The sequence below is a fragment of the Chinchilla lanigera genome, unplaced genomic scaffold (genome assembly GCF_000276665.1).
Source record: "Chinchilla lanigera isolate Chin_1 unplaced genomic scaffold, ChiLan1.0 scaffold00046, whole genome shotgun sequence".
NCBI classification, from domain to species: domain Eukaryota; kingdom Metazoa; phylum Chordata; class Mammalia; order Rodentia; family Chinchillidae; genus Chinchilla; species Chinchilla lanigera.
In genome coordinates this window covers 14,552,566-14,564,648 of record NW_004955447.1, presented here as the reverse complement: position 1 = coordinate 14,564,648, position 12,083 = coordinate 14,552,566, and the positions used below count along the sequence as shown (strand labels likewise).

The 12,083-nt window shown below is 42.1% G+C and overlaps 3 protein-coding genes across 3 annotated transcripts in view; 2 read left to right on the top strand and 1 right to left on the bottom strand.

The window, feature by feature from the left end:
• Positions 1-6,181, top strand: part of Paics (phosphoribosylaminoimidazole carboxylase, phosphoribosylaminoimidazole succinocarboxamide synthetase) — a gene marked incomplete at its 5' end in the record, with an annotated part of 12,614 nt that extends 6,433 nt beyond the window's left edge. The window contains 2 exon segments of the mRNA XM_013518500.1: positions 955-1,113; positions 5,638-6,181. Coding sequence (XP_013373954.1) covers positions 955-1,113; positions 5,638-5,804 — 326 coding nt within the window.
• Positions 1-11,803, bottom strand: part of Ppat (phosphoribosyl pyrophosphate amidotransferase) — a 54,571-nt gene extending 42,768 nt beyond the window's left edge. Inside the window, exon 1 of the mRNA XM_013518499.1 lies at positions 11,748-11,803. The gene's annotated coding sequence lies outside the window, so the exon portion shown is untranslated. The remainder of the gene's footprint in view (positions 1-11,747) is intronic.
• Positions 11,804-11,890: 87 nt separating this feature from the next.
• Positions 11,891-12,083, top strand: part of Srp72 (signal recognition particle 72kDa) — a 32,781-nt gene continuing 32,588 nt past the window's right edge. Inside the window, exon 1 of the mRNA XM_005392872.2 lies at positions 11,891-12,024. Coding sequence (XP_005392929.1) covers positions 11,916-12,024 — 109 coding nt within the window. The 5' untranslated portion in view covers positions 11,891-11,915. The remainder of the gene's footprint in view (positions 12,025-12,083) is intronic.

Sequence of the window (12,083 nt, the reverse complement as noted above, 5' to 3'; positions counted from 1 at the left end):
AGTAGTTTAGGGTTGGGTCTCAGCCCTTTTAATAAGCTAATGAAGGCTTGAATGTCTCTTAACAAATGTAAGTATGTGAAATTTTAGATTCTAAGTTATAAATCTTTGCTTTAGGAAACAAAGGGATAATTTATAAATTTACCAAAGAATGAAATGCTTTACAGATATTAACAATATGAAGGGGTCTAAAAGTGTGTGTGTGTGTTTTTTTTGTTGTTGTTGGTGTTGGTGATTGAACCCAGAGCCTCAAGCGTGGTAAACTACTCCCCAAATTCCCTGTATACTATTAAACTTGCCTTCAAATCTTGTTTCAAGTAGGGCCTCTAAACCTCTAGTCGTTATTAAATGAGTCTTCTTGCACCCTATTTCAAAGACCACTCAGCGGGAAAGATACTTGTTTAGTTGGTTTTATTCTTCACTTTAGTGAAGCTTATATTTTGAAAATAATGTATGATAGTGTATTTTTAATGCATTTTCCACAGAAGACTACTCAAGGATTTAAGACAGAGGGCTTTTTAAAGCATATCTTGTAACCCTTTGTTTTAGTTACTTTTCTCATTGCTGAGACAAAATACCCAACATCTGGAGTTAAAGGAGGAAAAGTTTATTTAGCTCACAGTTTGCAAAGGTTTCAATACATAATTGGCTGGCTGTAAGACAGGGTGGCACATGGCAGAGGGGCAACAGTTCATGGCCATGGAAGAGGGCAAAGGCAACAAGAGCGAGCCAGGGATGAGTCTCTTTCTGTCCCTTTTCGGGCGGTACCAATCCAGTCAGTGGATTGATCCAGCAGTCACTCTCCTTTCATCTCAGTATTGCACTACAAATCAATCTCACACTAGATTCAGCCACCTCTGAAAAAATCCTGACACGTGAGGCTTTGAGGGTACGTTTAGACACAAACCGTAACACTTCATATTGTCTAACCTGATGATAATCTTGGCATTGCCCTAGGGGATGGCGTTCCGACTGTTTTCGTGGCAGTGGCGGGCAGAAGCAATGGTTTAGGCCCAGTGATGGCCGGAAACACTGCATATCCAGTTATCAGCTGTCCTCCCCTCACGTCAGACTGGGGAGCTCAGGACGTGTGGTCTTCTTTGCGACTACCCAGCGGTAAGATACCCTGACATTTTTTAAACTGCTAATTACAGACATTTCAAACATGCACAGCAGTACAGAGAATAACAATGAAACCTCATTTCCCATTACCATTTTGTTTTATTTTAAAGCAGACTTTAGATGTGGTATTTTATACTTACATGCTGAGGTATTCATCTCTTAAGTGATAAGGACTCTGATTTGTTTTGTTTGTCCTTAAATCAATCATGATACTATATTCACCACCCCCCAAAATTAGCAATAATATGTAAAACTACCTTATTTCTAGTTGATGTTCAAGTGCTTTCAATTGTCTCACCTTTTTTTTTTTCTATAGTTGATATGTTTAAATTGAGCTTCAACAGTCTTTACATTCATTTATCTCTTGGGTCTCATTTAATCTAAAAATTGTCTTTTTTCTTTCTCTCTCTCTCTCTCCCCCTCACTTCCCCTCTCCCTCTCTCCCTCCCTTTCTTTCTTTTTTTCTCTTTCTCTTTTTTTTTTGAGGCAGGGCCTCACTATGCAGCTCAGGCTAGCTTTGAACTCACTATGTAGCCCAGGCCAGCCTCTTGCTGCAATCCTCCAAGTGCTGGGATTACAGGTGTGTGCCACCATGCCCTGCTTCATTTTTCTTGCAGGACTTTCCACATTGGTTTATTGCACTCCGAGGTGATGGTAAACATGACCTTGCATCCCCTGTAGTTTCTATAAACTGGTGTTAAAGATTTGTGCAGTAGAAAGATCAAGTTCAGATTTTTTTTTCCGAGAATACACTGACCCATTTGCGGGTATACACTTGTAATCCCAGCACTTGGGAGGCTGAGGCAGGAGGATCACTGGGAATTGAAGGCCAGCCTGAACTATATAGAGAGGCACTGTCTCAAAAAAAATCAAAGGAAAAAAATACATCATTCATGGTATTGAGCTTTTTAAAGCAAAACTGATTGTTCTAAAAAAATTTAATTTTAAAAATTGAGCACAAAAGTAAGCTAAAAGGAAGTCATTTTTGGCCTGATGGAGCTGGGTTTTGTAATAGTATGTTCATCATAACCTAAGATGTAACATGATACGACGTTCTCCAAGTTCTGAAAGTCAGTATTATTTCATTAGGAAATAATGTCCTTATTTCTAGAACTTCAGACTGTTTCAGTTGTGTAAATGTTCTGACATGTGTCAAATACGTTAAGTACATGAGCCCTCTAACAGGGCTGTAATGTTCCAGAACAAGCAGGCTTCTCTCTAGGACTTCTGCACTGCTGTGGTTTTAGCATCTGCCTTTACTGTCATTTTGGGGATTCATTTTGCCTTTCGTTAGTCTTAGGTCTCCAGTTTCCTCGATCCTATGTATTCCCCTTTTGTGGTTCCCTTACTTTACTGGAGCATATTCTTTGTTAATTTCATGGGGAAAGAGTACAGAAGGTAAACCTTGAGCTTTTATATATCTGAAATGTTTTTATTGGAGCTCCACACTGAGTTGCTAGTTTAGGAATACAGTTATAGCCGGGAAGATGGCTCAGCGGCACAGCTCCTGCCAGGAATACAATCATAGGTTGAAAATTATTTTCCCTTAGAATTTTGAGAGCAACTTCATTGCCTGTGTGCCATTCTGATTCTAGGTCTTTTATGAATTTTGTTTCCTTGCGTAACTTTAAGGATGTTTTGATATCCGCATTGTTTTTTAATTTCTTAGGTGTACCTTGGTCAGTCTGTTTTCACTGTGAATTTTTTTGGCTCTTTTAATGTAATACTTCAGTTCTTTAATTATGGAGAATTTTAATTGAATTACTTAATTTTCTTACACCTCCTTATTCTGACTCATATTTGGGTTATTCAGATTTGACTCTTTCAGTTCTACCCTATTTTCCTTTTGCTGCAATGCTTTCTGTGATATTTTCTCAGTTTTTACATTCCAGCCCTTCTGTTGAGATTTGCATTTGAATACAGTATATTTACATTTTCAAGAGCTCTTTTTTGTTCTCTGGGTTTTTTTTTTTCCTATAGCATCCTTGTTTAATCTTTGCACTAACATCTTTTCTAAGCTTATGTAGTCTTACTAGTCCTTTCTGTAACTCTCAGGTAATTCAGTTTGAGTGGGGTACTGTAAAAAGCTCACTGGAAACTGCTTTGCTGTGACGTGATCTCGAGGAGTTCTTTGAATAACCCCTCACATCAGTGTCAAGGTCTTTTCTCAAGTATTGTCCCAAATCACCTGAGAGCGCTTTTGTCTCAGGCTCCTGCTAGCTGAATAAACCTGTCTGCCAGAACTCTGGGAGCTTAGTGGGAGGGACCAAGGGTCTCAGAATAGGTGTGTAAATGTAAGCTATTTTCATGGCAGCATTCCTTGTCTCAGCTGTCCCTGGTGTGTTCCAGTCCAGAGAAGTCTGAAGTCATCTTCATCTTCAGATCAACTGAAAACTGCTATGCTATTTACAAGGCACTGTTGATCAAGCAGAGTGGGGAACTTGGTTCCTAGACATCCGTCAGTCAGTCCTTTCCTTTGTAGTCCCCTTTTCACTCCCACAACCCTCTAAACTAAGTACTGCTTCTTTTGCTGCAAGGCTGTCAAAATGCTACTCTGTTACCTTGTCCTTGTATGTTTCTGCCTATTTTCTTTATTCTCTTTACAGATACATCTTGTGCTTAAACCATCTTTAATTAGATCCTTAACTAGACATTCTGTTACAAATTAGTAAATTTAAAAATATTTGTAGCTAGGGCTGGGGATGTAGGTCAGCTGTGCAGCACCTGCCTGGCAAGCGTAAGACCCAGTTCGATTCATGGCACCAAAAAAAGAAAAAAATCTGTAACTATAAATAAAGCTGTTAACCAAATTTACAGCAGAGGAACTGTATAGATATTATTCATTGAACTTAGAAACAGAGAAATGTGATAAGCAAAATTTTGGCAGGTTTTTTCTAGTAGTGTTCAAGGAGAGAGAAAATCTAGATTTATTCATTGTCACTCAAATTGGAGGTAATGTTTTGAAAAATGGTTTTTCTCTGACAGCTGCTCACTAGATAACCTTTTTTTAAAAACTAATTAAATCAGAAAAGGAGTCCTGGGCAGTAGTCCCGTGTACTTCAGGTATGAGAGCAGAGCGGTCTGTCTAGTATGCAAGTAGTGATGGCTGGCACTCATTTAGTACTTAATGCCAAACAGTGCCCCAAGCATGTGGTCAGTAACTCATATAAGGGAGCAGTAATTGTCCTTCCCTCTTTATAGACAAGCACATGAACATTAACGTTAAGCAACTTGGCCACCTCCACATAGTGGCAGAACTGATTAATACAAATTGGGATTAATGTGATTTATACGTTAGTCTTTTGTTCTGTTTTGCAAGGATAAAACCCAGCACCTTATGCATGTTAGGCAAGTGCTGTACCACTGAGCTCTTATCTCCAGCCCATTTATTTTGGTCTAAATTGTTGTAATTACAGTCAGAGCCATAGCCAAGCAAGTGAGGTGGCACTTGCCTGTTCTCTGAGAGGCTGAATCAGGAGGATTTCAAGTTTAAGTACTGCTGGTGCAATTTAACAACTTAACGACTATTTCAAATTAAAAACTTTTTTTTTTTTTTTTTCAAAATAAAAACCTTTTAAAAGAGTTGTTGTATGTGAAGGCCCTGGATTCAATCCTCAGTACTACAAAAAAAAAAACAAAAAAAAAACGGCATGATAAATGTCAAAAATACTGGAAAACTAGAGCTCTTGGATCTGTAGAGGAGGTAGTAGCCGTTGACTTCAGTAACACTCCACACAATGGTGATAGTGCCATCTCCAGTAGCTGCCTGAGCAGACTTACAGCTCCTGAAAACCTCACCTTCCTTTTCTCCTGCCTTTCAGATCTTATTACTTGACATTTCAGATTATTTAGAATTGACTTTGTTTACTGTTTTAAAATGTTAAGAGTAATTCAAATGGAAAGACAAAAAGGATTAGCTAGAAAATTACCAAAACAATTAATATACCTCATGTAAGAACTAGTGCTTCCATTTATCGTGTCCTTTGTTTTACTCTACTCACCAGGGACTTAAAGGAGCAGTATGTGTGAAAAGAAGTTTAGGGCCAGGGATGTAGCTCAGCAGCACAGCACCTGTCTGGCAAGCGCAAGGTCATGAGTTCAGTTCCGGGTACAAAAAAAAAGAAAGGAAAAAAAGTAAATCCCCGAACAAGTAGATTCACCGAGAATGACAGATATATAGATAGCTCCCTCTCCCTCCCTCCCGCCACCCCTCTCTCTCTCTATATATAAAATCTCTGTTCCCGGCAGATAAATACGACTTCTCTTACAGTCACATTATAACTCCTGCATTAAAGAAGCCATTCTGCAAACCTCCTTTACAGAAGCTACTGTGTTAGTCTGCAGCAAATAAGTCTTTGCTATGATTTTTAGTTGGTTTGTTTTGCATTGCTGAGGATTGAACCTTGGGCCTCGTGAATGCCAGGCACGTGCTCTTAACACTGAGGTATTCCTTTGCCTCTGTTCATTTTTTATTAACTGACAGCTCAATTTCCTGTTTCTTCCTTTCCAAACCAATAGGGCTCGGCTGTTCCACCATACTCTCTCCAGAAGGATCAGCTCAGTTTGCTGCTCAGATATTTGGATTAAACAACCACTTGGTATGGGCCAAACTGCGAGCAAGCATATTGAACACATGGATTTCCTTGAAGCAGGCTGACAAGAAAATCAGAGAATGTAATTCCTAAGAATGTCATTTCATGCGGGGGGGGGGGGTCTTATACATTTCTAGTTTAGCTGCAGAAAAATAAGCAAAATAGAAAAAAGTGATTTTTGATCAGAGAAAACAAATAAAATTGATATATGAAGAAATACTTCTCTGGATACACAGATTAGAATGTGTGTTTATTTAATATTAATATTCATACATAGTAAAATTACTATAAGGACATTTTAAGATTAATTTTTTCTACCAACTATATAATCATTGTTAAGTAGGTAACGTAATCAAAGATGTTTTATGAATGCTGATAAGGTGCTATTATAAAGCTCCACAGTTTGACCTGCTGTATCTAAGTTTTAAAAAGATAAAATGACTGTTATATCTTAGGTGATAAGAACAATATAATCGTCATTTGTTTTATGGTCTTTACAAAATCTAAGGGCATGGTTTTTTATTTACAGTCACTATCTCAGAAAATAACATATTTACATTAGCTGGCTATCATAGAACCATATAGAGCTCAAGCTACTTTCAAACTCAATCCTCCTGCTTTAGCCTCCCTAATGCTGTCATTACAGATACGTGCCACGGCACCAGGCTTTTTTTTTTTTTTTTTTAAAGTAGGGAAGTTGAGATTGATGGTTGTGAGCAAGGTAAAACACATAAGAGAAAGGGGCACTATGGAAGACACCTAGTATCAAGTGTTAAGCCAGTGAATGCATCTAAGAACCTGTAAAATCACAGAATATAAAGAAGTTCTATGTTCATTTTTAAGAGGAGGCAATCATAATTTGCTCCATAGGGTTCTGTGTCCCTAAAATATTATGAACCTCTGTTATAGATGAAATCTTGACAAGGCCCTTCCTCCTGGCCTCTCACCTGTTAATAAGCTGCCATCTCTTACTGCAACAGCAAGCAGAAATAACTGAAATCACATCCAGGGTTTGGAGGCAGATTTATTTATGTTGATGGGCGTTGATCAGGATTCTTTTGAGAATATCAGGCCCAATTCCTGGCGGTCTTGCTTATATGGGATAAGCAAGCAGGAAGTATAGAGGCAGAAGGGCTTATTAATTGGGGACTGGTTTATATACTATGTATTGGAGTGACCAGCTATGCATTAGAGTGAGCAGCTGTTTTTAAGAGACAGGAGCAACTGGATCTGGATCAGGAACTATTATCTGGGCAACTACCAAGCGAAAGTATACTGGCTGGGGCTGGGGGTACATTTTTTGCTACCTTTTCCCCTTCTTAGAATCAGTATTCCCTTAAGCATATCACTCTTGAATGTAAGTTCTATTTCATAAAGTGGAGCTAAATAATACTTCTTTTGCCTGACCTAGAGTTAAGTAAGATAATAACATTATATACTATATATACCTCAAATCCTGAATGTCCAAATATTAATATAAAAATAAGTTTTCAGTACTTAAGTGATGCTAACTTTATGTATCAACTTGACTAGGCTAAAGGATACCCAACTAGATGATAAAACATTTGTGAGCCAGGCATAGTGACTCATGCCTGTAATCCCAGCACTTGGAAGGCTGAAGCACAAGGATATTGAGTTCAAGGTACCCTAGACTGCATAGGAAACCAATGCTGTTAAAAAAGAAATTTTCCCTTTCCTACGTCTGAATACAGAAGCCTCAAATAAAACACTAGCCTTATCCTCATACTCAATAAAAAAAAGCCTGCCCTCACCATTGTGGGAGGGAATCATCCAGTCCACTGAAGGCCTAACTATAAAACAAAAAGGACGGGTCAGTTCACTGTCTGCTGGGAAATACATCTTATGCCCTCAGACACTGGTTGTCTGCCCCTCAAGCTTGGGCTCAAACTGCACCATCAGCTTCCCGAGGTCTATAGCTTCCAGGAAGCAGATTGTAGGACTCTCAGCCTCTATAGTTGTTGAACTAAGCCCTCAATAAATCTCTATACCCTTTTTACAGGGTATGTATCAATCACTACAGCCTGCTGAAATATTTGTTGAATAAATGCAAGTGCAGTTCCCAGCAGTACAGGGTCATGGAAAGAACTACATACATGTAGCTTGATATTGGAGCATAGCATGCAAGGACAAGGGAGTGTTAAGGTTTAGGTGCAGGCCTTTGGCACTACTGGGAGGTGGTAGAACCTCTGAGAGGTGGGTTGGATCTACCAGTGAAAGGAAGTAAAGTCATCCTTAAAGGTCAGGACCTTGGTCCCTTTTGATTCTTTCTGTGGAGAACGCCACTTGATCAAACGTATACTTTGTGTATAAGACGCAGGAAGGCAAAGGTAAACAAGATTTAGTTTCTGCCTTCCATGAGCCCCAGAGTCTTCCGGAGTCAGGTAATTTCAGGACACTATATATACTGTATAGTTAATATGGAAAGGACAGAGTGCTATGAATACACAAAGGAGAATGTAATATCTCTTTTAAAAAATACAGTGCAAATGAAGACTCAATTTCTCTTCTATTTCCTTCCTTTCTTTGTAGGATTTATTACCACCAAGAATATATTTACTGCCTATCTGGGTTACTTTTTTCTCATTGCTGAGACAAAATACCCGACACCCAAAGTTAAGGAAGGAAAGGTTTATTTAGCTCCCAGTTTGTGGAGGTTTCTGTCCATAATCGGCTGGCTCCAAGGCAGGGTGGCATGGCACAGGGCAACACTTCAAGGTGGCAGGAGACAGCAAAAGCAGCAAACCCACCCAGGGGGCGGGGGAGAATAAGCCTCCTTTCCTCCCTTACATTGTAAGCAGACTATCCTGCCCCCCAGGGCAGACAGCACTCACACAGTCTCCCTTCCCTCCTCTTGCACACGTTTAGGATGAGTAAGAAGTAAGGACCTGGCCCCCTGCCGAGTCACTTAGTTAACCTGAACTTCTCAAGGTGACACAACGAGCAACATCCCAGAGCAGTAAGGGCCTGTCCTTTTCACCCCAGGGTGTAGAACTGCTGAGTTACTTAGTTAAGCTTCTGGACTACTCTTAAACACAATGTATCAACCATAACCCTGCCTTTCTCCCCACTAGAAAATACTGCATGACTACACCGGATGTCTTTGTTAATTGTATCCCAAGCAACTACTATAGTGCCTCAGCACAGTCTTACACAAGGTACTAAAACAGTCATTTTTTTCATGTACTAGAGATTGAATCCAGGGCCTTCATAGTGAGTTACACTCCCTCCCTTTCATTCATTCACTCGTTCATTCATTCATTCATTTTGGTACCGGGAATCAAACTCAGGACCTTGTGTTTGCCAGGCAGGCGCTGTGCCACTGAGCTATCTCACCAGTCCTCCTTTCATTTATTTGGAGATAGGGTTGCCCTAAGTTTGGGTGTTGGGATTACAGGCATGTACCAACCACTACAGCCTGCTGAAATATTTGCTGAATAAATACAAGTGCAATTCCCAGCGGTACAGGGTCATGGAAAGAACTACATACATGTAGCTTGATGTTGGAGCATAGCATGCAAGAAGGACAAGGGAGCGTTAAGGTTTGGCTGCAGGCCTTTGGCACTACTGGGAGGTGGTAGAACCTCTGAGAGGTGGGTTGGATGTACAGTGAAAGGAAGTGAAGTCATCCTTAAAGGTCAGGACCTTGGTCCCTTTTTTTGCTTCATAGAGTTCTGAGGTGAACAGCTCTACCACATGCTCTCTGCCAGGACACACTGCAATGCCACAGGCCCGCAAGCAACAGAGCCAGACTACCATGGACTGAAGTCTCTGAAACCATTAAGCCATCAGCCAGAGTAAACCTTTCCTCCCTGTAAGTTGATTATCTTGTCACAGCAACAGAAAAACCAATCCTGCGAGTACAGTAATGAGACTGATATGGGTGGAGAAGTGGCAAGCACAGTCCAGATCACCAAGGACATGACATGCTGCACCTTGCAGTTCGGAGTTTATCATGAGGATAAAAGAGTGGCATCAGGTATATGCTTTAAAAGATCAGTCTTTTTTCCTACCATGTGAGAACACAGAAAGCACCATGTATGAACCACAGAAATGAGCCCCCCCAGCCTCACCACATGCCAGATCCCTTGGTAAAAGTCTATGTTCTGAAAGGGTAAAAACATACTACTAAAGCATTAGCTCTTGGGGAGCGGGCAGTTAAAAACAACTTTGAAAGAATTTTACTGGCATCTACAAAATCTTGGAAAAATTTAAACAACAAAAATTTGAGGGCCAGGGATGTAGCTCAAGGGCACAAGAGCCTGCCTGGTCCTGAGTTTGATTCCCAGTACCAAAAAAAAAAAAAAAAAAAACAAAACTGGAGTATATCAAATGTTATCGGAAACACTCATCTCTGAAGGCATGAGTGCTTAGGCATGATCAGCTTGAAATTTGTAACATGTACAGTCAGTGAAAATCCAAAGCCTTCCTCATGATTTTTGCTGATATCCAAAGATTATGCCCTCCAGTTCCTAGCGCTCACTCCACTTCAGCGCTAACTTTGTACTACACTGACCAGATGTGAAATGTGGCAGGGACCATATGACATAGGAGCTGGACAGTTTCTGCCTGCAATTCACAAATTAAGCAAGTATTATGAAGCAAAGGTCACTCAACTTAAAAGCTGAGTACGTTAGGTACTCAAAGGTGACCACAGGTATGGTGACTCATGACTAATCCCAGCACTCAGTAGGCTGAGGCAGGAGGACTGCTGCAAGTTCAAGGCCAGCCAGTGCTGCACAGGGAGCAGCAGTTCGAGACCAGCCTGAACTACATAGCAAGACCCTGTGTCAAGAAAACAGAAAAAGAAAGATAAGTGATGTGCTAGATTCTAGTTGATACTGTAGTCAGTAGAATCAATGTGGTGTCTTGGCCTCAAAGAACTATAAGCCATTCAAAGTGAGCAAGACCTTATCGGTGCTCAGAAGTAGCGTTGGACTGGGGGTGCAGCTCACTGTTGGACAGCTTACCTAGCATGCAAGAGGCCTTAGCATGGACACCTGCCATCGCACCAAAACAGAAGTAGAGCACCGTATAACAATGTAACCAGAATGCTGGCCCGTGTACAAAGTTTCTTCTAAGAAGCAAATCCTAACCCTAAGTACAAGGATGAAAAGGAGTTAAGTAAAATGTTAAGGGACAGAGGAAGTGACAGGAGTTGTAATGATCACGACAAGAGCCATGTCTACAGAGTAGAACAATAAAAATGTCCTGTCACTCACAGCAAGTGTACCCAATGCATATCCATCCATTCCCTTGCATCTGAACACATGCTCATACTTAAGTCTTACACAAGCCGTAAATCCAGTATGGGTATGTGTTGTGACTGTCAGATGCGTGAATTATCTTTTATTACTGAAACTACTATTGGTGATACTGGGAGATGAACGCTGGGCCTTTGCCGAGTTCACCTTATCTCCCGCCTCTCCCCGCTTTTTGAGTCTAAACTGACCAGGGTGGGCTCTAATTTGTGATCCTCCTGCTTCGGCCTCCTGGAGTGCTGAGATTACAGGCGTATCATCTATTTTATCCCTACTTTACAGGGGGTTAAAACAGGCTCCAAGAAGTTGAGTAACTTGTTTACCGTCAACTAGTCAGAGAACCACCTCATTCCCCTCCCGTCCTTCACGCCAAAGGGGCACCCAGGAGGTTTCCAATGTGCTCTGCCTGGGGGATTGTTTCCTCTTCTCCGGAGCCTTCCGTCAAGCTCACCTTGTGCCGGAATGTCCTCCACTTTCCCCAGAACCAAGCCATCGTTCCCCGAATGGCTTTTGAACTCCTTCTCAAATGCCAGTTCCTCGTTCTGGGATTCAATCTCGGTCACCACCGCAAGGCCGGGACTCCGCCCGCTTCTAGCGCCTCGCCCCTGCTTCCTTTACGGCTTTCCCGCCTTCACTCACAGCGCGCATTCGCACCTCGGCCACAGCGGCCGCCCGGGAAGACACGCCGCTGTGGGCCGGCACTTCGGTGAAACACCACCCCACCCCTCGCAGCCCGACGCCTCTCTCCTCCACACACCTCTGCGCAGGGCGCACCCCAGGCCTCAAGCAACCTCTAGCCTCGCACGCTGGGGTCCGAAGACTCACTCCGCGACGCCTAGCAACCGACAGCTTCCTCCTCCGCTGTGCGGGCGCGGGATCCTCTTCCGGGGCAGAGGTCGCCCGGCGCCGCCCCCTCTTCTCCAAGATGGCGAGCGGCGGCAGCGGGGGGGTTTCGGTGCCCGCGCTGTGGAGCGAAGTGAACCGTTACGGACAGAACGGCGACTTCACGCGCGCTCTGAAGACCGTCAGCAAGAGTAAGCGTTGGGCCCGGCGCCGCGGCGGGCCCGGCCGGAGGGCGATGCCGCCTGCTTCC